Source organism: Saccostrea cucullata, unplaced genomic scaffold (assembly GCF_032062105.1).
Source record: "Saccostrea cucullata isolate Sc308-1 unplaced genomic scaffold, CSIRO_AGI_Scuc_v1 ctg9, whole genome shotgun sequence".
Lineage (NCBI taxonomy): Eukaryota > Metazoa > Mollusca > Bivalvia > Ostreida > Ostreidae > Saccostrea > Saccostrea cuccullata.
Genome location: NW_026935030.1, coordinates 249,093 through 275,446, shown reverse-complemented (window position 1 = coordinate 275,446; position 26,354 = coordinate 249,093). Strand labels below are relative to the sequence as shown.

At 32.8% G+C, this 26,354-nt stretch overlaps 1 protein-coding gene and 1 pseudogene across 1 annotated transcript; one reads left to right on the top strand and one right to left on the bottom strand.

Annotated features, from left to right (window-relative positions):
- Window positions 1–19,908, top strand: part of LOC134241717 (lysosomal acid glucosylceramidase-like) — a 38,040-nt pseudogene extending 18,132 nt beyond the window's left edge.
- Window positions 19,909–24,936: 5,028 nt separating this feature from the next.
- LOC134241740 (FMRFamide receptor-like) lies at window positions 24,937–26,051 on the bottom strand. The gene has a single exon (XM_062723763.1). The coding sequence runs from the start codon at window positions 25,973–25,975 to the stop codon at window positions 25,004–25,006; it is 972 nt and encodes a 323-aa protein (XP_062579747.1). The 5' UTR covers window positions 25,976–26,051; the 3' UTR covers window positions 24,937–25,003.
- Window positions 26,052–26,354: the final 303 nt, after the last annotated feature.

The following is a 26,354-nucleotide window of genomic DNA, read 5'->3' as shown; positions in this document are numbered from 1 at the left end:
ATTATGAGGCGAGCAAATATAATTAATACATATATATATTTTTTGATAAAGTGTGATTTCAAAGAGCGTGAACCTAAAAAATAAAGATAGATATCATTTGCATACCACATGAACTTATCATTCTTAACTTTTTGGGAATTTTTTTTAATAAGTAAAAATGTGTCAAATTTCAAAGACTTTACCTTCATAAATGTAATGTTTTCAAACATCTCCTCTGCTTCAATTTCTATTGCTATGTATGAAACAACTTTGTACCCATTGTTTTTAACTATAGTACACAGTGTTGTGCGATTAAAAACATCAAGTACTAGCCCACAGGCTAGTGGCAGCTGCAAAGTTACTAGCCCAAATACAGGGGCAAAAATTAAAATAAAACTATAAAGTAATGTTGAAAAAGAAATTAATTGCTGATAAAAGTCAGGGTACTGAGGTCATTCTTTTTAAAGTCAAAGTTTTAATTCTCAATATCAAATTCAGTCATGTTTAAATTATTATGAAATAAAATTAAAATGAACTTCAATAAATTTTCTTCCCTTTCTCTGATCATATTGCACTAGCTCATTTAGAATGAAATTAAATTCATTTTGTTTTCATCTTAAATCATTCAAAACAAAAGAAAGATTATGGAGATTTGTTGACAGTAGGAGTATGTTGTCTGGAAAATATAAACTGGTTGGGAATTTTATAGCCAAAAACGAGTTAAAATACCGGTTGTGCTTTTCATGTATTGCGTGTGTAGTTATATTTTTTACTAGCCCGACGGGCTACCTCCTTGTAGAAAACCACTATCCCGACCCCCAAAAATGTTAGCCCCGGGCGTCAGGGGATGCTAATTGCACACCCTTAGTACATATGAACAGTTCAACAGACATGGTGCAAAACTTTACAAACTGATTCAATCTCACTATAAATCCCGCGCATCTGTCATGCAAGTTTCAAAGTTCTTGTGCAAAAAGTCGAGAAAAAAAATGTAGTCGGATTTTTTTGGAAGCGTGCGCGGACATTTTTTTTTTTATATTATAATTTGCATTTGTAATAAATAGAAGCGGCGAATCCGACGAACTATATTAGAAATTGGTATGGCCTTATGGGAAAGAAAAATACTGAAAATATGCAGTTTTTCTCTAATAACCGGAAGTTGTCGTTTTTGTTTCCGGTGGGACTGACATATTTTGAAAGTACGAATAAGATGCTATTATGTGATGCAAAAAAGTTTCAAAAAAGAAAAAGTTGAAAATTTCGAATTTTTGATCACTTCCTGTGACGACCGGAAGTGACGGCGGACAATCTTAACCCGATTGGTTTTGTCTACTTATCAAGATCTATTACTTATATAAGTTTGGTGTGTTAATCTCTTACCGTTTCTGAGATATGACTCGGACAAAACTTTTTTGAAAAAAGCGGAAATCGGACATATCTGACGACCGGGAGTGACTTTTGAAAAATTGAAAACTGTATTTTAAAGATATTTTTACTCTCTATCATCCCTGAAAATTTCATGAAAATCCATTCAGTCATCTCTGAGAAATCGTCGAAAACAAAAAGGGAAGAAAAAAATAATAACTAGAAACTCTTGTTGCTACAGCAACAAAGAAGGTCTTCCGTTCTCCTCTATTTATCTGCATGGATGAGCTTTTATCTATGTTAAAAAAGGCACCTAGTATTTTAAATGATTTCAGGAAAACAAACGACCGGAGGTGTTTCTTACCAAGATTCTCGACCTTACTTTAGACAATTATAGTCTTAATAACATTTACAAAAATCATTTTCAATTTTTTTATCACTTTCAGTGACGACCGGAAGTAACGGCGGACGCATTTTACCCTATATCTGTTGCACAATCTTCATGGTTTATTATTCATATAAGTTTAGTGTTTTGATCTGTTACAGTTTAAGAGATCTCGTAATGTTATCTTCTCATTTTGAGGACAAAAAACTCACATGATCGTAAGTAAATTTTTGTAAAGATACTTGAGGTTACTCTAGACATTTCATTTTGATAGCATGTCCTTAAATTATTTCAAATGCTCTTTTTATAAGAAAAAAAAATTATGGGATAGTATGATACTAAATTTTTGCAGCTTTTCTCTCATAACCGGAAGTTGTCGTTTTTGTTTCCAGTGGGACTGACATATTTCAAAACTACAAATAAGATGCTTTAAAGTATCACTAAGAAAGATTCCATAAGAAAAGTAGAATTTTTTTTTTATTGATTTGTTCACTTCCTGTGACAAGCTGAAGTGACGGCGAACAATGTTTTCCCAGTGGAATTGTCTACTTATCATGATATATCACTCCTTAAAGTTTGGTTTCTTAATCTCTAACCGTTTACGAGATCTAGCTATGATAACTTCTTATTTTGAGGACAGGAAATCACGCAACCGGAAGTGAATTTTACAAAGATATTTGACGTTACAGCAAACAGTTGCAGTCTGAATAATACATCCAAAAATCATTACAAATATTTTATCTATAAAAAATATTAATGTGAAAGAAAAATACTCAAATTATTTAGTTTTTCTCTTATAACCGGAAGTTGTCGTTTTTGTTTCCGGTGATACTGACATATTTCAAAACTACAAATAAAATGCTATAATGTGATGCAAAAGGGTTTCCATAAAGAAAAGTTGAATTTTTCAATTTCTTTTATCACTTCCTGTGACAACCGGAAGTGACGGCGCACGATCTTAACCCAAATATATTTACTTACTCTTCAAGATCTACCACTCCTATAAGTTTGGTGTCTTCATCTCTTACCGTTTACGAGATCTAGCTATGATAACTTCTCATTTTGAGGACAGAAAATCACGCGACCGGAAGTGAATTTTACAAAGATGTTTGACGTTACTTAAGACATTTGCAGTCTTAATAACATATCCAAACATCTTTACAAATACTTTATATATAAAAAAATATTTATGGGAAAGAAAAATACTCAAATTATGCAGTTTTTCTCTTATAACCGGAAGTTGTCGTTTTCATTTCCGGTGGGACTTACATATTTCGAAACTACATATAAGACGCTATTATGTAATGCAAAAAAGTTTCAAAAAAGAAAAAGTTCAAATTTTTGATTTATTTGATCACTTCCTGTGACGACCGGAAGTGACGGCGGACAATGTTAACCCGATTGGTTTTGCCTACTTTTCAAGATCTATTACTCATATAAGTTTGGTGTCTTAATCTCTTACCGTTTCTGAGATATGACTCGGACAAAACTTTTTTGAAAAAAGCGGAAATCGGACAAATCTGACGACCGGAAGTGAATTTTGAAAAACTGTAAACTGCATTTGAAATATATGTTTATTTTCTATCATCTCTGAAAATTTCATGAGAATCCGTCTAGTCATCTCTGAGAAATCGTCAAAAAAAGAAAAGGGGGAAAGGGGAAAAAAAAATAATAAGAAACAGTAGAATCACTATAAGGTCTTCCGTCTGAAACGGAAGACCTTAATAATAATAATAAGAAGAAGAAACAGAGTAAAAACAATATGTTCCCCAACTTCGTTTGGGGAACATAATAAATACAATAGGCATGTAAAGCTTACATATAACATACATATAAATTATTAGCAGTTCCTTAATTCAAAAGCTTTTAAAATATATTTTCCAAGATTACATAGTTCTTTGACATTATTAACACTAATGAGCTGTATAAATTTAAACACAGAGGGTTTGCTCCAATAATATTTCTTAATGATTTTTTGTCCCCCGCTTGAAAAGTGGGGGATATTAATTTGGGTTTGTCCGTCCGTCCGTCTTTCTGTCTGTCTGTAACGCTTTCGTTTCCACACGATATCTCGAGAACCCTTTGAGCTTTTGCAATGAAATTTAGCATACCAACTCCCTATGGACTAAAGAAGACCCCTATTGATTTTGAGGTCAAAAGGTCAAAGGTCAAGGTCATAAATAAGCAAATTCTGTCTGTTAAAACACTTTCGTTTCCACACGATATCTCTAGAACCATTTGAGCTATCGCAATGAAATTTTACATAACAACTCCCTGTGGCCTAAAGAAGACCCCTATTGATTTTGAGGTCAAAAGGTCAAAGTTCAAGGTCGTAAATTTATACATTCTGTCTGTGTGTAACACTATCATTTCCGGGCGATATTTCAAGAAGATTTTGAGCTTATGCAATGTAATTTTATACCAAAACTCCCTAGGACGTCTCTCGCCCCTCTCAAAGTGCCCCGCCCCGTTTGTTTTATTAGTATTTATAGTATTACATGTCGCTATTTTTAGCGCAGGGGCATGAGGAGAGTTATTGCGTATAAAACAGGTTCTCGGCGGACTTGATGTTCTTATTACATCTATTATAACTGTTTAATAAAGGCTAAATAAATCAAACACCATGGATTGTGTAAAATTTTGAGAATACCGAACATGAAAACATGAATATATACATGTATGTGACTTCAGTTCTGCATATACTTCACTCTAAGTAAAGCGACTCCGTGGTCTAGTGGTTATGTCTCTCGCTTAAAATGTGCGTGGTCCCGAGATCGAATCTCGGTCGAACCTTTCTTTTTTTTTTTTTTTTTTTAAATATTTGATAGTATTCAGCATGTGAAATGAAAAATTTATCAGGTTATAAAATCATCATTACAGTGTGATAAATATTCCATATAAAAAAATCTTCTATACACATAATAAAGAATAAGCAATCAAATCTTTATATGCCTATTGACATACATGTATTTTATTTCCTTCAGTATACATGTATACATTTAATAATTCTACAAATTCAGTCAGGGGGAGCCGACTTTTTCCCTAAGCGGGGGACACGAATTCTCTGAATTAGCTTGTTTTCTCAAGTCTACGTATTTAGGACATATGAGTATAAAATGATATTCATCCTCTATATCTTTATGTGATTTACAAATTGGACAAAATCTTTGGTCTCTTGGGATATTTTTGTGCCTACCAGTTTCAATTAATAGGTTGTGCGAGGAAAAACGAATTTTAGAAATATATCTCTTAAACATTTTTGGAATAGGCTTCACCAAGTAGTACTGTAGACGGAAGTTACTAACCAAGTATTTATATATACTACACTTTGATTCTTTATCCATATCACATAATAAATTCTGTACAAAATTATCTTTCAATCTCTCTTGTATGACATGAAGACAAATTCGACTATCCAAGTTATTCTGTTCATTCCAGATATAATTAAGTCCTAAATTACACAGTTGTTTTTTGATAACACATGCCCAATTATTACCCCTAAAATTTGGATTCTCACACTCACTATATAACATACCATATGCCGCTTTCAAAATACAATTGCTTGTATGTAACAATTTAAACCAGTATTTAAACATTCTAGTAATACGTGAAATATACATAGGCATACGGCCTGTTTCAAAATATAGCATCACAGTGTTTGTATTCTTTTTCACTCCTAGTACATTTCTTTAAAAATCTATATGAATTTTTTCAATATCCGGACCCTTATGATGACCCCACACTTCACATCCGTAATTCAAAATACTGCTTACATATGTGTCAAAAAGAGATAAGATTGTACAGTGGTTTAGATATAATTCACTGATGGATGCTTTAAGAGCAAACATAGCTTTACGTCCCTGAGAGGCTAATTGCTTCTGGGTCACCAAGAATTTTCCGTTAAAATTTAAGAGTAACCCAAGATACACAAAATGATCCATCACCTCTATCTCTTTACCATTAAATGACCATGTTTCATTACAACCAATTTTCCCTCCGTTTCTGAATACAACAATTTTAGTTTTTTCAACATTAACTTCCAGATCCCATTCTGTACAATAATAAGATAGGGTATTTAACATATTCTGCAATTCATTAGCTGTCTCTGCACAAATTACCATATCATCAGCGTACATAAGTATAAAAACATGCAAAGTATATAGTTCTAAAGGGATATTACCTTCATTAATAAATACATTTTCCAGATCATTAACATAAAGTGTAAAGAGCATGGGAGACAACACTTCTCCCTGTAATAAACCAACAAGTCTTTCAAAAAATTGTGAAATGTTGCCTGATGATTTTACACAGGTTCTTACCCGGTATATCACTGTACATAGATTGAATTATTTTAAGTAATCTCCCTTGTATTCCATAATATTTAATTTTCATCCATAACTTACTTCTAACTACCGAATCGAATGCTTTTTTATAATCAACAAAACAACAATATAATTTTTTCCGACTTTGCGTGTATTTAGTTATTAAACTATGTAAAGCAAAAATTGCATCAACCGCACTCAATTTTGGCTGGAATCCAAATTGTGCATCAGTAATAATGTTATTCGTTGCAGACCAGTCAATTAGTCTTTTATTTAGTATAGATGTAAACAATTTACAGAAGCAGCTCATCAAACTTATACCTCTGTAGTTATTTGGGTCACCTGGGTCACCTTTCTTAAATATTGGAACAATTACAGATTTTGACCATGCTGAAGGAAAAATGCCTGAGGAGAAAATTCTATTAAATAAGTGATGCAAAACTGGTACGAGACTATCTGAGAATTCTTTGAAATATTCATTGAGTATATTATCTAAACCATGCGATTTTCCTCGCTTGAGATGTGATATAGCTTTGCGTATTTCGTCTTCTGTAATTTCTTCGTCAAGTTCCTCAAAGATTACATGTGTTTGATCGGAACTATGCTCTTCTCTTTGTATGTTTGAGTCAGAAGTAGCAAGTGACTTGAAATGTTCAAAAAAAGTGTCCTTGGTAATATTTAATTGTTTTGGTTGCTTTTTCTTAAAATATTTATAAAAAGCTTTTGGGTTACTTTTACGGATATGATCTAGCATGTCAAATATTGCCTTTTACATCGAGATTCCATAGTTTTATAACTTTTCTTAGCTTCGTGTAACATTTGGTGATTTTCCTTATTTTTTACTTTGTTAAAAGTACGCAATGCTGCCTGGTAAGAGAAATATCTAGTTTTAAGTTCCGATGTGAACCATGGTTTATCAATGCCGGTTCCACGTGAGTAAACACAACTCTTAGAATGACCGGTTCCACTTGAGTAATCACGAATATTTTGCCCGCCGGATGTACCTCCTTTATCGCGAACTTCAAAATAAGGGCTCATTATTTCAACTAAAGTTTCTGTGAATTGTTTAACAGTTTTGTCAATCGAAAAATTTTCAACAGAATCTGATTGGCTGGTATCTTTAATGCAAGCATAAAGATTATCAAGATTTTCAATTAATGCTGCCTTCGCATCTGTACATCGCTCTTGATTCCAAACAAAACGGGGCAGAGTTTCATTATCAATTTTCTGGCTTCTTAATTTATTTACCGGAGGTGTATGGATACTCTTTTTTAACAATAGTCTTACACATGTAATGGGGCATGGTCTGAATAAATAGTAAAATTCGACACTATAAACTGACATATACTGACAAAACTGGGATAACATGTGCTTGATTTTTTTGACCAGTTGTAATACGGATAGATATAAACACGACCTACCAGCGCCTGTTTGGTTTTGGAGGAGCATTCACTGATGCTGCAGCGATTAACATTGCCAACTTGTCAACTTCAGCAGCGAACCACGTCATAGACTCCTATTATGGACCAATGGGCAAGTGGAAATTATACTCAACTCTAATTACAGTATACCTTGAAAAATAACGTTACTAATGTTCTTATAATGAAGAATTTGTCAGCTAGATTAAAGTTTTTAAGAGAAACATTTCTTGGAGTTCGACCAGACAAGTGTTAAGTAAGTTTGATGTTAATTTCGAAATCCGAACTTCTATAGTATTGTTAAAGCCACGCACATTGTGTGAAATCATTTCATTTAGATTTTTTTCTTAATACTACTTCCGGATAAATTAAAATTAGTAGTATATGACGTTATGAAGATAATTAGTAACTTGTTACCGGACGGATATTGGACTACTACGTATAAAGCAATCATTATCAGCTTTCGAATGATATTTCCTTCACGTGAAAAAAAGCAATTACATATGATCAAAGATGATTTGGGGATTGCTAACAAATTTAAATTATAATTATAAAAATAGAAAACATGTTAATCTGTAATACAATGCCTAATGTTCTTTTCCAGGAATCGAATATTCTGTTGGCCGCGTGCCTATAGGAAGCTGTGATTTCTCTACTCATCCCTATTCTTATGATGAGGCTGACGGGGATTTCAATTTGACAAAGTTTCAGCTCGCCAAAGAAGATATTAATTTGAAGGTTATATTTATGAATATTTGGAACATACTGTTTTAAACCAACTTCGAGGATTGATTCAAAAGCAATCACGTCACAACTGCTATAAAATCTGTTAAAATACAAAGTTTCAAAGAGGGATAAATTTTAAACAAGCTAATTCAGAGAATTCGTGTCCCCCGCTTAGGGAAAAAGTCGGCTCCCCCTGACTGAATTTGTAGAATTATTAAATGTATACATGTATACTGAAGCAAATAAAATACATGTATGTCAATATGCATATAAAGATTTGATTGCTTATTCTTTATTATGTGTATAGAAGATTTTTTTATATGGAATGTTTATCACACTGCAATGATGATTTTATAAACTCATGAATTTTTCATTTCACATGCTGAATACTATCATTTAGTAAAAAAAAAAAAAATATTTAAAAAAAAAAAAAGAAAGAGACGACCGAGATTCGATCCCGGGATCTCTCACACTTGAAGCGAGAGACATCACCACTAGACCACGGAATCGCTTTACGCGCTAAGAAGTATATGCAGAAGTGAAGTCACATACATGTATATATTCATGTTTTCATGTTCGGTATTCTCAAAATTTTACACAATCCATGGTGTTTGATTTATTTAGCCTTTATTAAACAGTTCGAATAGATGTAATAAAAACATAAAGTCCGCCGAGAACCTGTTTTATACGCAATAACTCTCCTCATGCCCCGCGCTAAAAATAGCGACATGTAATACTATAAATACTAATAAAACAAACGGGGCGGGGCACTTTGAGAGGGTGGAGAGACGTCCTGGGGAGTTTTGGTATAAAATTACATTGCATAAGCTCAAAATCTTCTTGAAATATCGCCCGGAAATGATAGTTTTAGATACAGACAGAATGTATAAATTTACGACCTTGAACTTTGACCATTTGACCTCAAAATCAATAGGGATCTTCATTAGGCCACAGGGAGTTGTTATATAAAATTTCATTGCAATAGCTCAAATGGTTCTCGAGATATCGTGTGGAAACGAAAGTGTTTTAACAGAAAGAATTTGCTTATTTATGACCTTGACCTTTGACCTTTTGACCTCAAAATCAATTGGGGGTCTTCTTTAGTCCATAGGGAGTTGCTATGCTAAATTTCATTGCAAAAGCTCAAAGGGTTCTCGAGATATCGTGTGGAAACGAATGCGTTACAGACAGACAGAAAGACGGACGGACGGACGGACAGCTAGACGGACGGACGGACAAACCCAAATTAATATCCCCCACTTTTCAAGCGGGGGACAAAAAATAACAGATTGAGAATTTAATGCCATTGCAATTAACCTTTGCTTTATAGTCCTACAGATGGTTTTTGCTCAAAGTACATGTATTAGAAATGATAACGCTTTGTCGAATGTAACTCTTCGATGTATTTCTCAAAAGATTATCAAGTTCTGAATTCAAGAAAACATAGCGTATATAAGGCAACGAAAGAACTAATGTTTTTTAATACTTTTTCTGCTTATATTGTTATCATGATACGTTTCAATTAGTTAAAAACCTGTTATCTATCCAGTTTCAAAATGATTATAAATTTTAAGATATGATTATATTTATCTAAGAATGTTTTCTCCTATTTTGTATCAGTTTGTTGTCCCCCGCTTGAAAAGTGGGGGATATTAATTTGGGTTTGTCCGTCCGTCCGTCTGTCCGTCCCTCCGTCCGTCCGTCTTTCTGTCTGTCTGTAACGCTTTCGTTTCCACACGATATCTCGAGAACCCTTTGAGCTTTTGCAATGAAATTTAGCATAGCAACTCCCTATGGACTGAAGAAGACCCCTATTGATTTTGAAGTCAAAAGGTCAAGGTCATAAATAAGCAAATTCTGTCTGTTATAACACTTTCGTTTCCACACGATATCTCTAGAACCATTTGAGCTATTGCAATGAAATTTTATATAACAACTCCCTGTGGCCTAAAGAAGACCCCTATTGATTTTGAGGTCAAAAGGTCAAGTTCAAGGTCGTAAATTTATACATTCTGTCTGTGTGTAATACTATCATTTCCGGGCGATATTTCAAGAAGATTTTGAGCTCATGCAATGTAATTTTATACCAAAATTCCCTAGGACGTCTCTCGCCCCTCTCAACGTGCCCCGCCCCGTTTGTTGTCCCCCGCTTGAAAAGTGGGGGATATTAATTTGGGTTTGTACGTCCGTCCGTCCGTCTGTCCGTCCGTCCGTCTTTCTGTCTGTCTGTAACGCTTTCGTTTCCACACGATATCTCGAGAACCCTTCGAGCTTTTGCAATGAAATTTAGCATAGCAAGTCCCTATGGACTAGGAAAGAACCCTATTGATTTTGAGGTCAAAATGTCAAAGGTCAAGGTCATAAATAGCAAATTCTGTCTGTTATAACATTTTCCTTTACACACAATATCTCTAGAACCATTTGAGCTATTGCAATGAAATTTTACGTAACGACTCCCTGTGGCCTAATGAAGACCCCTATTAATTTTGAGGTCAAAAGGTCAAAGTTCAAGGTCGTAAATTTATACATTCTGTCTGTGTGTAACACTATCATTTCCGGGCGATATTTCAAGAAGATTTTGAGCTTATGCAATGTAATTTTATACCAAAACTCCCTAGGACCTCTCTCACCCCTCTCAAAGTGCCCCGCCCCGTTTGTTTTATTTGTATTTATAGTATTACATGTCGCTATTTTTAGCACAGGGGCATGAGGAGAGTTATTGCGTATAAAACAGGTTCTCCGCGGACTTTATGTTCTTATTACATCTATTAGAACTGTTACAAAGGCTAAATAAATCAAACAACATGGATTGTGTAAAATTTTGAGAATACCGAACATGAATATATACATGTATGTGACTTTAGTTCTGCATATGCTTACCTCCAGGTAAAGCGATTCCGTGGTCTAGTGGTATGTCTCTCGCTTCACATGTGAGAAGTCGCGGGATCGAAACTCGGCCGGTCCTTTTTTTTCCATAAAAATACTTTTCGGTTTTTTTTACTAAATGATAGTATTCAGCATGTGAAATAAAAATTTTTAGAGGTTATAGAATCATCATTACAGTGTGATAAACATTCCATATAAAAAAATCTTCTATACACATAATAAAGAATAAGCAATCAAATCTTTATATGCATATTGACAAACATGTATTTTATTTTCTTCAGTATACATGTATACAATTTAATAATTCTACAAATTCAGTCAGGGGGATCCGACTTTTTCCCTAAGCGGGGGACACGAATTCTCTGAATTAGCTTGTTTTATCAGTATTTATAGTATTACATGTAACTATTTTTAGCGCAGGGGCATGAGGAGAGTTATTGCGTATAAAACAGGTTCTCCGCGGACTTTATGTTCTTATTACATCTATTAGAACTGTTTAATAAAGGCTAAATAAATCAAACACCATGGATTGTGTAAAATTTTGAGAATACCAGAATACCGAACATGAATATATACATGTATGTGACTTCAATTCGGCATATACTTAACACCGTGTAAAGCGATTCCGTGGTCTAGTGGTTATGTCACTCGCTTCACATGTGAGAAGTCGCGGGATCGAATCTCGATCGATCTTTTTTTTTTTTTCTTTTTTTTTTTAAATACTTTTTTTTTATTAAATGATAGTATTCAGCATGTGAAATGAAAAATTTATGAGGTTATAAAATCATCATTACAGTGTGATAAATATTCTATATAAAAAGAATCTTCTATACACATAATAAAGAATAAGCAATCAAATCTTTATATGCATATTGACATACATGTATTTTATTTGCTTCAGTATACATGTATACATTTAATAATTCTACAAATTCAGTCAGGGGGAGCCGACTTTTTCCCTAAGCGGGGGACACGAATTCTCTGAATTAGCTTGTTTAATGGACTTTTGAGCTTGAATACTGTTCGTTGTCTCCATATATTTCATTAAAAAAGTCAAATGACGGTCTGTTTGTTCTTCATGCAAACTTTTTTTAATTCTACATTTAAGATACCATTGATTAAAAGAGCAATATCCGTAAGTAAGAGAAATGTATCGTTCTTTGGAAGTCCCTGGACTGCTCCGGCGTGGATGAAGACGAACAACAATTTGACAGGCAAAGGTTCCATCAAAGGGGAAGCAGGCAATGCCTATCACAAAGCATGGGCTCAGTACTTTATCAAGCAAGTATAGGGTATAAACAAAATGGTTGTTCCTCCTCAATGCAAGGTTTATCTTATTCAAATAAATACATATTTCTTGTCATCTCTCTGTCATTTCCAGGGTATTATTTATTTATTTATTTTAATCATGTTTTGTAAACTCAGACTGAATGCTTTTTTTAAGAATGAATTTTACATTCAAAATTCTGAATGTTACCATTTTAACGATTAAACTTTTGGAAACTAATTATACTTATGGGGACATAGTATGCTAAATATATATATATAATAATAAAAACTTTTTTCAGTTTTTGTAGGCCTAACATCTTGAAATTTACTTATCAAATCAATAATTTTTTTCAATTTACTCAAATCTATTCTTTTTTATTATCTATATTGAAATTCAAATAAAATCATTTGAAAAAGTGAACAAATGAGTTCCAAAAAAATTTTTTAAAAAAATTAACAAAGTTTTGAACTAAAAACTGAGAAAAAATATTATATGATATAACATTCCCATTTTTCTTCGAATTTGGGCTTCCTACGTGCTTTAGTGTGGACTGTTATTTCAAAATGTGCTTGCAATTCTATATAATATTTATGATGGAAAAATTATTAAAGTTTTATATATTCCACCTACATATATCTTTCACAAGAAAGCTTAAGATCAATACATCCACCATGGACAGTTTTTTTTTTATGAATAAATCGTTTTCTTTTCAGATTTCTTGATGCCTACATGCAACACAATATAAGTTTCTGGGACTGACAGCTCAGAATGAGCCAACAGATGGAAACATTGACCATTTCCCATTTCAAGCCACCGGCTGGACGCCTGAACAACAGCGAGACTTCATTTCCAAGGACCTCGGGCCAGCCCTTCATGCCAATGGTTATAAAGACGTTAAGCTTATGATGTTGGATGACCAGAGACTTCTTCTCACGTATTGGGCAGACACGGTAAAAATTGAATCAATTTTCGTCATCATTACAAAACCTCATTTATTTTCGATTATTATTCGGTAAAGACAAATATGTAAGAAATGATTCCCCTTTCCTGATAATTCAATAAATTAGCCGATGTTTGCATAATTTTCAAATCTAGAAGGTTGATGAAGGGGTTATACATGTACGTACTTCCGCACAGCGCATCACTTAAGGCTACCCATTCTCAACTATCTGCAACTCATCCAACACTAGTTTATCTAATTAATGAAACTTTCACATAGTGCCACTTTCACAACTGCATTAAATTTACATAAATGAGACTTTTGCAGAATTATCTTTGTCACGTAGAGCTATTATGCACATCCTATATATTTTATGTTCTGCCTGGACAGATTTGAGTTTTTCCAAACAAAACTTGGAGTTCGCCATTATTCAAAAACGTACTCATTTTAAAACGGGGTTTCATTTTATGGGCTCAATATACTAACATGCAGCGCTTCTTTTTTTTTATTTAAAATTTCACATTTCATTTGTAGATATTAGTGGATCCTGACGCCAGCAAATATATATCTGGTGTAGCTGTGCATTGGTACATGGATGCCATATCTCCTACATTTGAGTTAGATTATGTTCATAAAAAATACCCGGATCACTTTATATTCGGAACTGAGGCCTGTTATGACACTGTTATACACCCGGTGAACCTTGGTAACTGGAAACATGCGGAAGGATACGCTCACGACATCATGCAGGTTTAATTTATAAGAAAATAATGTAAAACTTCATATTTTTCACGTGTTAAATACAGAACAAAATCTGTCTTGATGGTAGAGTAGGATGATTCATGTTCAAAGTAAGTCAGAGCATGTGTATTTATTGATAATTCAATCATATAATAAAGTTGAATATTTCCATTAAATATTCAAATTTAGTTTATCAACAAAGGTGAACCCCCTCCCAAAGTAAATACATAATTGGATTTGTATGAAATTAAGATAGAAATATTGATATGTAAATATTAGAGATATTTTAGTATTGATAAGCTAAGTTGAAACATTGTGCAGAAAAATCAATCGCAAATAAAGTACATGTAGATGTACAAGGGCACTTAACTTCCCTTTGCTCCTATTTTATATATAATCATATGGGGGCCGGGGTTATCATTTAGTGAGCTCAGTGCTCGCAGTTCCTCTTGTTCTATTTACAATCATTGATTTTGATATGATGTATTTCGATTCTTTTTGGCATAGTAGTTGTTAGTTTGTTTCTATTCTTATACTATATATTATGCTGTACATATACTAATATTTTCTTTTGAATTTCCATGGCAACAAAAGGACCTGGAACACTGGGTGACAGGCTGGACAGATTGGAACCTTGCCCTGGACCTGGAAGGCGGTCCTAACTGGGTACACAACTACGTGGATAGTCCTATTATTGTCAATGCAGAACAAGACGAGTTTTATAAACAACCAATGTTCTACGCAATGGGGCACTTCAGGTATACTTCTGGGAAAAGCCTAACGTGCTTTTGTGTACTAATTTAACGCATAATTTGAAAATAAATGTATTACTACTAATCATCAAGGGGCAAGCAAAACAAAATTATGTGATTTTTGCTATGTTATATTAGTTTAACAATACAAGTGGTGATTTCTTCCCAAATTTCACCTTTAATGATTCAGATTGAGTTTCAGTTAGAGTTGTTTCCCTGCCGCATTGTGTAGAATATGCATTTCGTTATACATGATATAAGGGTTAATAAAAACAAAATTAACACATGCATATTTATCAACCCCTCGAAAAAAATTACAGGCAATGAAAATAGATTTCTATGTCTCAGTCTTGAGTTAGTGTCTAAATACCTGTCTATCTCCTTGATATCCTTGATATCTTGATTCACATAAAGATCTGTGAAATAATTAATAATGGTTTATGTTGAAAATACTATAAAGACTTTCCTGATAATATTCAAAGTATTGAGCTTTAAATGGTGACTGTAGTACTTAACTTTTGTTTCAACTCGACATTTAGATATATCGACGACGTATTGTCAATTAACAATGGTAGTTTCCATTCTTATGTCGATATGATATATCCTGGTGAGCTTGAGATACAAGATACCACAGAGTCTGACACATCTGTTTCATACTAGGATATTTTACTTGAAAAATACGTTAATGGTAATCTGACAACCAAGTTCTATGATAAACTAGCTGCAGATCTGTAGCATTATGGTTTTATATATTTGTCTTTGACCATAACGCTACAGATCCCGTAGTGCAAAAAAGGTGCAATTTACGACGCAATATTTTTTGCGCTCTTTTGGAGAAAATTTCTCAACTTTCCAGCATTGTTCAATCAGCTACCTTTCAAACCCTAATTCTAGACACATTATTTAATTAATCTGTATATTTTATCCATCTTTCAACCCTTTATAGTCGTCTCTACAAGTGATAAACTCGCTTGATTAAAATTATTTGTTAGATTACTGAAAATTCATATCCAGCGAGTTTATTGCCTGTAGAGAGAAGTATAAATGGTTGGGATGTGGATAAACTATACATATTGGCTACAGAATGTGTCTAGAATTAGGGAGTGAAAGGTAGTTGATTGAACAAAGCTAGGAAGTGGAGAAATTCTCCCCAAAAGAGCGCAAAAAATATTGCGCCGTAAATTGCACCTTTTTTGCACTACGGGATCTGTAGCGTTATGGTCAAAGACAAATATATAAAACCGTAACGCTACAGATCTGCAGCTATATGAAAAACGTGATGACTTTAAGTTCTCTATCGTCAACTTTCCTTACTTATGCAGCAATTTACCTTCATCACGGAGTTTATATATCTTTGATTTGATATGCAAGAGCATGTTATACGTATGAACAATTTCTAAAACGAGGTGAAATATTGACAAACAAGTTGATGAAACAAGACTATCAGCAGTCTCGTTTAAAGTCATCATTTCCTAAGTTCTGAGGTCGATACAATGACCTTGTCAGCAAATACAATTTATCACTGAGTCAAATGCTAATTGACGTTTTTCATACTAATTGTTAGTCCATAATTTATACACTGAATTGACGACGGATTTTTCCGTTATTTCCCGATCATGACAAGGAGCACACGGCGGGTGTGACCGGTCAGCAGGGTACGCTCACTCCTCCATATGGGGTCCGTGTTTGCTCTGTTCCTATTTTGTGTTGTTTTATGGACTTTGATATTGAATACTGTTCGCTATCTCCATATCTTTCATTTGATCAATTTTTGGCCATTGCTTAAGGATGCTTTAAAAACGTTATGCCATGTCAATAGAGCAGCTGAAAATATGTTGTGTGGCCAAAAAATATGGATCGTAAAAATCTGAAAGACAATGAAATCAAAAAAAAAAAATTCAAAGTATAAAGCAATACTTGAATCTGTTGTTAATACAACAGAGACTTTCAGGACCGGTTCGCGGCGAGAAATATTCGCGATGACGAGGCTCTCGCGAACCTCGCGAATATTTCTTGCACACGAATAAAAGTTGGTTTACAGTAACTAAAATAAAATTAAAAACTTTCGAATGTAATATAAATCACAGGAAGTATTAACGAATGCCGAGTATATGAGCATATATCCAATAATGTCAGGAATGAATTTGATGTTTTGCTCCCCAGAATGAAAAAAACCTTTTTTATCAGAATATGATTTTCTGATTTTTATTTTGGAAAAAAGACACAAAGAACATTCTTACCAAATATATGTAGATCTATCAATTGCAGAATCTGTCTATGTTTCAGAAATATATTTCTATAATAGTGAGTGCAACACATATTTTTTAAAGACTCAAATAATATAATGAAAAGACATATTCATGCTCAAAAGTATTCATTGATTAATATTTATCTTTCTAATTGTAAAATTTAATACTAAATTATTGGCATTTTTATTATTAATATCTTTCCTTTTTTCAATTTTATCATTTCAAAAAATATGAAAAAAAAACACTGTGTTTTTCCATGAACGTTAGAAATAACTCGCACAAAAAATTGTCATAAAATTCAAGTCATTCTACCTCAACTTCATTCATTATTGGACTAAAAATATTGCACAATATCGTTACTATCTCATGTTGCCAACACCTTATGAATTTTTTTCTATGGTATTAATTTTAATTTTACTGGAGTCAGGAGTGCAACAAAACTGCTCTATAGTTACCATTGCTCTTCAACTATCTACAAAAAATATATTGAAAAAAAAGATTGATACTATTTGATGTTCAAAACACCATGTTTATCAACAAATTACAGACATTTAACAGTTAATCCAGAGAATAGTTTTCATCATTTCACATATATTTTTAAATACAATGTATATGTATTGCAATTTGCAAATAATTATGTTTTAAAGGTCTTGGAAATATTAAAAACATGATGTAAACGATGAAAAAGATCAAAAAGACAAACTAATTTGTGTGTTATAATTTTTAAAATAGTGTTAAATAAAAGAAAATTAAGAGTGTAACACAATAAGGTTAAATAGGGTTTCTTCAAAATATATTTTTTTTTGTAAGAAAACTTTTATATATCAAAATTTATTTTTGGCTTAGATATAGATAATTGATTAAATGGACAAAAATGTGAATTTTGGAGAAATATATTGCTTCATAATTTTTTTTAATATTAAAACTTTTTAGATCAAATCTGAAAAAAGTAATGTAAAATAACAATCAAAAAGCTAATATTTGTCTTAGTTTTAAGAGACGAATCTTGTCATTAAATTATATTTACATTCAGCGTAATTTTCTTTATGAAATCCATTAGAAATCCATGACGTTCAAATCTCTATAACACACGCGAAACCTTGTCACCGCGCGTTAGAACACACAGTAGGAACTATATGCATTTTTAATACTTTATGATCACCAAAATGTAGTGTTTGATAATTTAATATAAAAAAAAATTAACCCTGTTGAATTAACGAAAAAAAAAACAAAAAACAAATGTACATTTAAAATTAGTTTGTCACTTTTTTCCCTCGCAATGTTCGTTTGCGTTATTTAACTTTACGACGTCACAAACGGCTCTTACGTCTATAAAGCACACCCGTTTTGAAGGGTGCTAAGTTCACATTAAAGATTATCGAAATAACAATTATGTAGAGGAAAAATTAAAGAATGTAAATATAAGCATTGAATTCATATTTTGGGATGTCTTCGGTCCTATAACATACCTGGCCGTGCCGAAAAATTATCATACCGCGCGGTATTCAATTTCTCGGCACGGCCAGTTGTGTTATAGACAGAAGACATCCCAAAATATGAATTCAATGCTTAAGAATAGCGAGTATACATACTTAGTAATAACCCTTCTGTATAATAATTTAATTTTTTTCTTCTTTTCTTCCATTTCTAGTGAACAAAATAAATTAAAGTAACTTATTAGGATTTTTTTTTCATCATTGTAAACCTATGTAAATTCTTAACATTTGTTACCTTGACCTTGGAGAGGACTTATATAGGCCATGCCTGATGTCTTATTCGATTATGTAATCGGACTTTACATAATAAAATATTGATTAAATTAAATTAAGAGACAAGACTAAATGAAGGTCTATATTTAACCATTTATTTCCCTGAAAAAAAAAACCAGTTTCTTGTGATTATGTCTCTTAGGATTTAGTGATGTTTTCCTTTTCCAAATGAAGTTTTAATTATAAAAATTCTGAAACCATTTACCTATTATAATTGTCTTTTCTATTGCCACTTTATGAATTGTAAATAAAATGCAAGTGCGATAAGATTATATAAGTGAAAAAATATGTTATAAGTACAATGTAGTTGAATTTTTGAAAAAAAAAAATCAATTTGGTGGCCATAATTTTTTAATTCACCCATAACGTTTGCTGTAAAAATTATTGACAACCCATTATTAAAAGAATACTGATTATTGCTATTAATGAAATGCCTACAGATATAATATGCAATGCTATACATATACTTATTTTTTAAAATTTGTAGTAAGTTTTTACCACCTGGGTCGATTCGTATTGGAAACATTGTACAGGGAGAAGTCCCAAAAGGAATTAAAATACTGAGTTTCCAAACACCAAATGGTAATATCGTGTCAACAATACTTAATGCGTGAGTATTATATGACTGCGGCAGAAATTAACCCTCAACATGTTAATTGGACGTTAGTATCATGTTACAAAGTGGATGTCTTTTTAATTCTGGTAATTAAGATTAGGATGAATACATGAAAAAATTCCCAGAAGATAATGTTTTATATAGAAAACATATTGCAGTATTTCAAATTTTCATGATAATTTTAGAAAATATGAAGCACAAATTGAAACGAAAAAAGATTAAAGCATGTTTAATGCACCAATATTAAAAGATGTTTTTCTTTCTTTTAGATCTGACAGTGAGTTGAAATTTAGTGTACAACTGCTTGGTATAGGTTACATAAATGTGAACACAGAACAGCACTCCATTAGTACATTTGTTGTCAAGTCGAGACATTGATATGACTTTGATTTAATTTATCATTTCGCATGTTTCTTTGAAGAAAAATATCTAATAATACATTAAATGAGACTGAAGTTCATGTGCTTGCCTAAAACATTACTTTATTTTGAAGTTGACATCAAAAAGATACTTGAGTTTCTGATTGACAATATGTGGTTTTTGGAGACCAGTGGGTCGTAACATAAAGGCTACTTAAGTCTAAGACCGTACTTAAGTAGGACTTAAGTACAGTTTAAAACTTAAGACCGTAACTAGAAGCGTACTAAGATTTGACAATCTTAGCAAAACATAGGCGGCCAGTAGAGGTGACTTAAGTATATCTTAACTTCCTTGTACATATATTTAATGTTGACTTTCGATGTTAAAACATTCCTCTATTCATATTATGCATTAAAGAAGATAATTATCTCTATTTGACGCTGATTTCAGAATTTTATTTTTTCGTTGGGGGGAGGGGGGAGGTGATCACTGATTCCAATATCACACACACACACCTTCACACACAGAGAGAGAGAGAGAGAGACAGAGAGAGAGAGAGAGACTAAGAGAGAGAATAGTTGATAAGTGGAGACATACGAAAAATATCCTGTTTTTTTTTTTTTTTTTTTGTATCCTTGATTAAATTGCAAATGAGTATATCGTAAAACTTCTGCAGTTTTTGCATCTGACACGCATGGCCTGATACATAGCGGGGATTCAAAATGTATTTTTTAAAGATTCAATTTCAAGTGGATAGGCGGTCGATTATCTTGTCTCTTGTTCGATAATAACAGGGCAAGTGAACATTTGTCAAAACAAAAGAGTTACAGAAGGTAAACTGAAAACATCTCAGGTGATAAACCATTGTCGTCAACATTTACAGTGAACCACAAATCGCCACTTTCTGACCGTGCAGTATTTGTTTTCAAACATTCCGTATAATTTATAACACAATTACAATTTTAATACGAAATCTAATCTAACATAACTTAAACCGATAGGTAAGGACGTCAACTTAAATATGTATTTAATTAAACCCCTAACTGAATAACTTTTAGCAATATATCCATATAAAATCAAAAACCACAGGTTGACTCTTATGAAATATTTTTAACACAAGTTTGACTTAGCTAGGACCGACCTAAGTTCGCTTTATGTTACGGTTTAAATTATACTTAAGTAGTACATAGGCAGATCCTAAGATTGTGCCTGAAACGTACTTATGACCCTACTTAAGTCAAAAACTTAGCAAGCTTTATGTTACGACCCCCAGGCCTTTCAACAATCTATTGGAATTCCCATGGGTACAAATTGCGCTCCTTTATTAGAAGACCTATTTTTTGTATTCATATGAAGAGGAATCTGTGCAAAATCTTATGCGTGAAAAGAAGAAAACACTTGCTATGGCCTTCAACTCGACATTTAGATATATCGACGACGTATTGTCAATTAAGAATGGTAATTTCCATTCTTATGTCGATGCGATATATCCTGGTGAGCTCGAGATAATAGATACCACAGAGTCTGACACTTCTGTTTCATACTTGCATATTTTACTTGAAAAAGACATGAAAGGTAATCTAACAACCAAGCTCTATGATAAACGTGATGACTTTAACTTTTCTATCGTCAACTTCCCTTATGCAGCAAATTACCTTCATCACCTGCATAGGGAATTTATATATCTCAGTTGATTCGATACGCAAGAGCATCCTCTACGTATGAACAATTTCTAAAGCGAGGTAAATTATTGAAAAAAAGCAAGTTGATGAAACAATAAAGACTATCAGCAGTCTCGTTTAAAGTCATCATTTCGTAAGTTCTATGGTCGATACAATGACCTTGTCAGCTAATACAATTTATTATTGAGTCAAATGCTGACTGACGTTTTTCATACTTATTGTTAGTCCATTATTTAATATTTATACACTGAATTGACAACGGATTTTTCCATTTTATCCCGATCATGACAAGGAGCTTACGGCGGATGTGACCGGTCGGCAGGGGATGCTTATTCCTCCATGGCACCTGATCACACCTCTAATGATTTGGAGGTCCGTGTTTGCTCTGCTCCAATTTGTATTGTTTTATGGACTTTGATATTGAATACTCTTCATTATCTCCATATCCTTCATTCATTGAACAAGGGCATTTTTTCTTTCATTCACACAATATTCACAATTATTTTATGCTTCGTCTTTCATACAAAGTATATGGAAATTTATACAAAAATGACCAACGACACAGTAAGAATTGACAAATGTTCGGGACGACCTGTCTCTTCCTGAGGACAAAGAAAAAAAAGTAAAGTCGTCATAAAAATAAAGGAAACAAAAAAAAGCAAGATTTTGTTAAATATTGGAAAGAGTAATGGAAAGGGTTTCCATGGAGAAGATCATTAAACAATATTTTTCAAAATGTATTTTTAATCTCGATGTGTAATTACGCGATTCATTAGCATCTAAACGTAAAGTCTTTGATACAAGTTCTATCGTGACATTGCACGGATTCACAAAGATGATATTTGTAATTTCTATTTGCAAAGATAATTGTACTCTGTTTCCTCTTTCCTACAATGCCTGATTAGTACAACTCAACCCAGGTTTCCGTTTTGTTCGAAATAATAGTAACTACAAGGACACGCGATGTGCTGCAACACCTTTGCTCACTAATTAAACGGAACTATGGTTTAATCAAATTAAATGATAAAAATACTACGTATCAAATAGAATTAGAGAGCAGACTTACGCATCAAGACCCAATATAATTAATGTTTATTTGCACCTAACTTTTAAAATTTGCTGCACAATGTTTGGGAGCGTTTAAAGATATCATGTTTATTTTATTGCATCAAGACACTTCTTGTAATGCATGTAAAAGTATTTCCTTTATTTGTTTACCCCCGCCCCCTTCAATTTTGTTTTAATAAATTTATGAATTTACTTTGAAAATATTATACAATTATTGCTGTTTTTTAGGTCGATACAATGATTTAGCCATCTGAGGAGTACAATATTCACCGAGCCCGAAGAGCGAGGTGAATATTGTACTTGTTTTGGAAAGATTTAAGTGAGACTTTTTTATTTCATGTGAAGCAGAATTAAAATGTTACAAAACATAACTATATATATTTTTGTGTGAGGGAGGTAAGAGGGGATGCATTGTTTTGACCGAAAAAAACAGCAATAATCGTTTTATTATATGATTCACTGATAAAATGATACAGCTCATTACTCGTTTGCATTTAATTAAGTCCTAGCTAAATACAAGAGAAGCAGAATTAAATGTAAATAAACCTTACCAGTCGTATCAATTTGAATTTTTTTTTTTCAATTTTAGTTGCCATGAAAAAAAAAAATATTATGTCAGTCTTTTTTATAGGATCGATTTTGAAAGGAAGGAGTATTATCAGGGAAAACTGACAGCCAAAAAGTAAAAATTGTTGTTCAGTAAAAGTGTTGGAGGGGTCCCTGCATCCCCTCTTACCTCCCTCACCCAAAAATATATAGTCGCTTATGTTTTGTTCACATGAAAAAAAAAAGTCAGTCACTTAAATAGCTTTCCAAAACAATTTGTATCAATTTGGAATTTCCCGATCTATTTTTAGATCAATGTAGAGGAATAAATCCTTGTATTCACCTGGAACATCACATGCAGGTCAATACAACGTAGTATTTTTCTAACATAGTTGGATCTCAGCCAATCAGAGAGATGGAATTTACTCTAGAAATATAACTTTTATTTGTCTCAGGACATTTATTCATTAAATAAATTATTATATAGGCTGGTATCCTTAATTTCAATAGAAAGTCAAAGTGCAGTAAAGCTATTTGAATTTACAACGATAAATGAGGGTGTTTTTAGTGTGTAATAACTGAGAATATTTACAAATTGATACAGTCAAGCATTGTCCACATAAGGACCCTCTCTACACCAGTACAAAATGTTTTTTGGATATTGAGAAAAATATATTCTATAAAGGTGTTAGTATTGAGCTTATTTATATGATTTTCAACATATGGTGCGTGGCATTTACCCCCAGGAAAAATAATCAAACACAACACAGTATCAGTGAATAGAAATCACTGTTGTTTACTTCCATAGAGAAAATACATGTAAATAACATGTTCAGTTAATTTATCTTGGCCTTTTAAAATGTTAAGAATATCTGAATTGATTTAAAACTGTGTGATAAACTGTGAATTTCTAATTTTAAGAATTTAGATCCAAGGGCAGATCACTCTAACTGCAAAAAAATACCATAGAATCAGAACTCTTTAGTATGCAGTGTAGAGAGGGTTCTTAATCATTGGAAAACAATCGTGAAGGCATACAGCCTTCCGATTTCATTTAGCTCATTGTAAAACTTTTTGTAATTAAATATTCTTAAGTTCAAATTTAACGCTATAAGCTAAACTTCTCTGACTGTATTAAGCTCTTTTAGCCACTTAACACGACAGAGTACCAGTTCATTTAGTAAGATCTGGATGGACAAAACATTATGTATTTGGTACATATGTATACACCTACAACCTCTCACACAAATACACCACCTTACATATCCGTACACACAAACACGTGACGATCTAAACAATGCCACTGATTTCAGTTAAAACCGTTCGCAAAATTAGTGTTTAAACAATGGCCTATCAATTTATATGAAACAAGTCTTATGCAACAAGATGCAACCCATGGGGTGTATCTGCAAAGAAGGTTATTAATTCAGCAATAGAATTATCAATGTGACAGTAATAAGATTTAATTTTCATGAAAGCCACGTAACATCAATTTATTTGAAAGTAGCTATGTAGAAATTGATCGTATTCAGAATATACTCTTGACATTCTGACATAGCGGGAGGATATACACCATATGCAGATGTTATTAACGGTTTTATTACTGATACATGGATAATGAAAATCTGAGATCGTGTTGTCATATACTGATGCTTTAGTTGTTAGTTAACCATTAACGTCTTCAGTCATATCAAAATATCAGATCATTTGAAAGCGCATATCTTTGGTATCTCTGTATTGTGTTTCAGTAGTAGTACTTTACGCATAATGGTCAACTAAGAACGGATTATATAAAATAAAAATCTCTATTTATCTTATCCAAGATAAATAATTCCTTTTTTTTTAAATCTGAAACCTGGATATTAGTTTAATATCAATGTATTTATTTCTGGATAAATAGTATGTATAAATTCAAAGTCTATGATATCATCATCCTAGTATGGAAATGGTTCGTGAAGCTGTTGGCTGTACCTGTAAACGAGTTGTCAGATGGGAACCACCGCCAACTTTCATTTTACGTCCAAAAAGATATCGGATTTCATTTCTGAAGTTACTTCCACTAACACAATATAATAAAAAGTTTATTGTGTTATTAGAATACATTAAAAGATTTGTCACAGCCCATAACAAGACAAGACGCGCCATTTCCTCATTCGTAGCATTTTCTGACCACTTGTTGTAATTCGCCAAGTAAATGCTGATGGGAGTCGTTGAAATCAAAAACGTTGTGTTTAAAACAATAAGAGTGGTTGTCATGGAATGGATCCTTTTAGATTTTTGTTGAATTCCTCCTGGTGCAACTCTTACATTCAACTTTTTATGAGTTTTGATGACGTTTGTAATGATACAGACATTGCCAATCAAAATGATAGCAAATGGAATAGCATTAAACTTTGCCAAATCAATCCAAGGCCAAACATTTTCGTAAAACTTCTCATAAACATTGGTTTCGTAATAACATTGCCGTAAAACAGTTCGGTTGTCCTCTTTCTTTGTAACGTCTCCAATACCGTACAAAATATGAGCGTTAACCAACATTAAAATCCCAATAAGAGATCCAAGAATTATTCCCGCCACATGTTTGTTGCAACGATGTTTACTTGCATGTGGAAACCACACCAGTGCGACGCGTTCTAAAGTGACAGTAACCAGAAGCCAGGCAGATATGTCCACTGAGAGATACACCATCCAAAGATGAAATTTACAGGAAAACTCACTAAATAGGCGAACATCAATACCAAACGTTATTTTGATCCAGTTCCGCAACAGACCGGTATAAAGAACCACAAGATCATTCAACGACAAAGTTACAAGGTAGATGACTGTTGTGTGCCGACGGAGATTTTTACGAAGAAGTATCACAATGCTGAAGATATTCCCGACAGTACCTAACACGATCATGATCGGTGGACAATACTTCCAGAGGTTTCGTCCCACATGGAATTCCGGATATGAGGCTGGAGTTGAAACATTACTCTTTACTTCAACTGAAAGTAATACATTTTAACTATATAGTTTTTAGCACTTGTAAAGTATTCTACATGAAAGTCGTCTTTCTGTCTTATTTTTAACAGTGAGCGACAAATTAGTTGTGTCTTGTAAGAACCACAAAAATCAGTTTTCATAGCCATTCGTTTCATGACAATGACCATGCACAGTGAAATTAATTGTACTCTTAGTAAAATAAGAGTACTGTGATAAGAAACAATTGCTACTACTTTATTATAAGAGAGATTTACAGAAAAAACCCCAGTAAAAATGGTCATTGTATAACCAATTT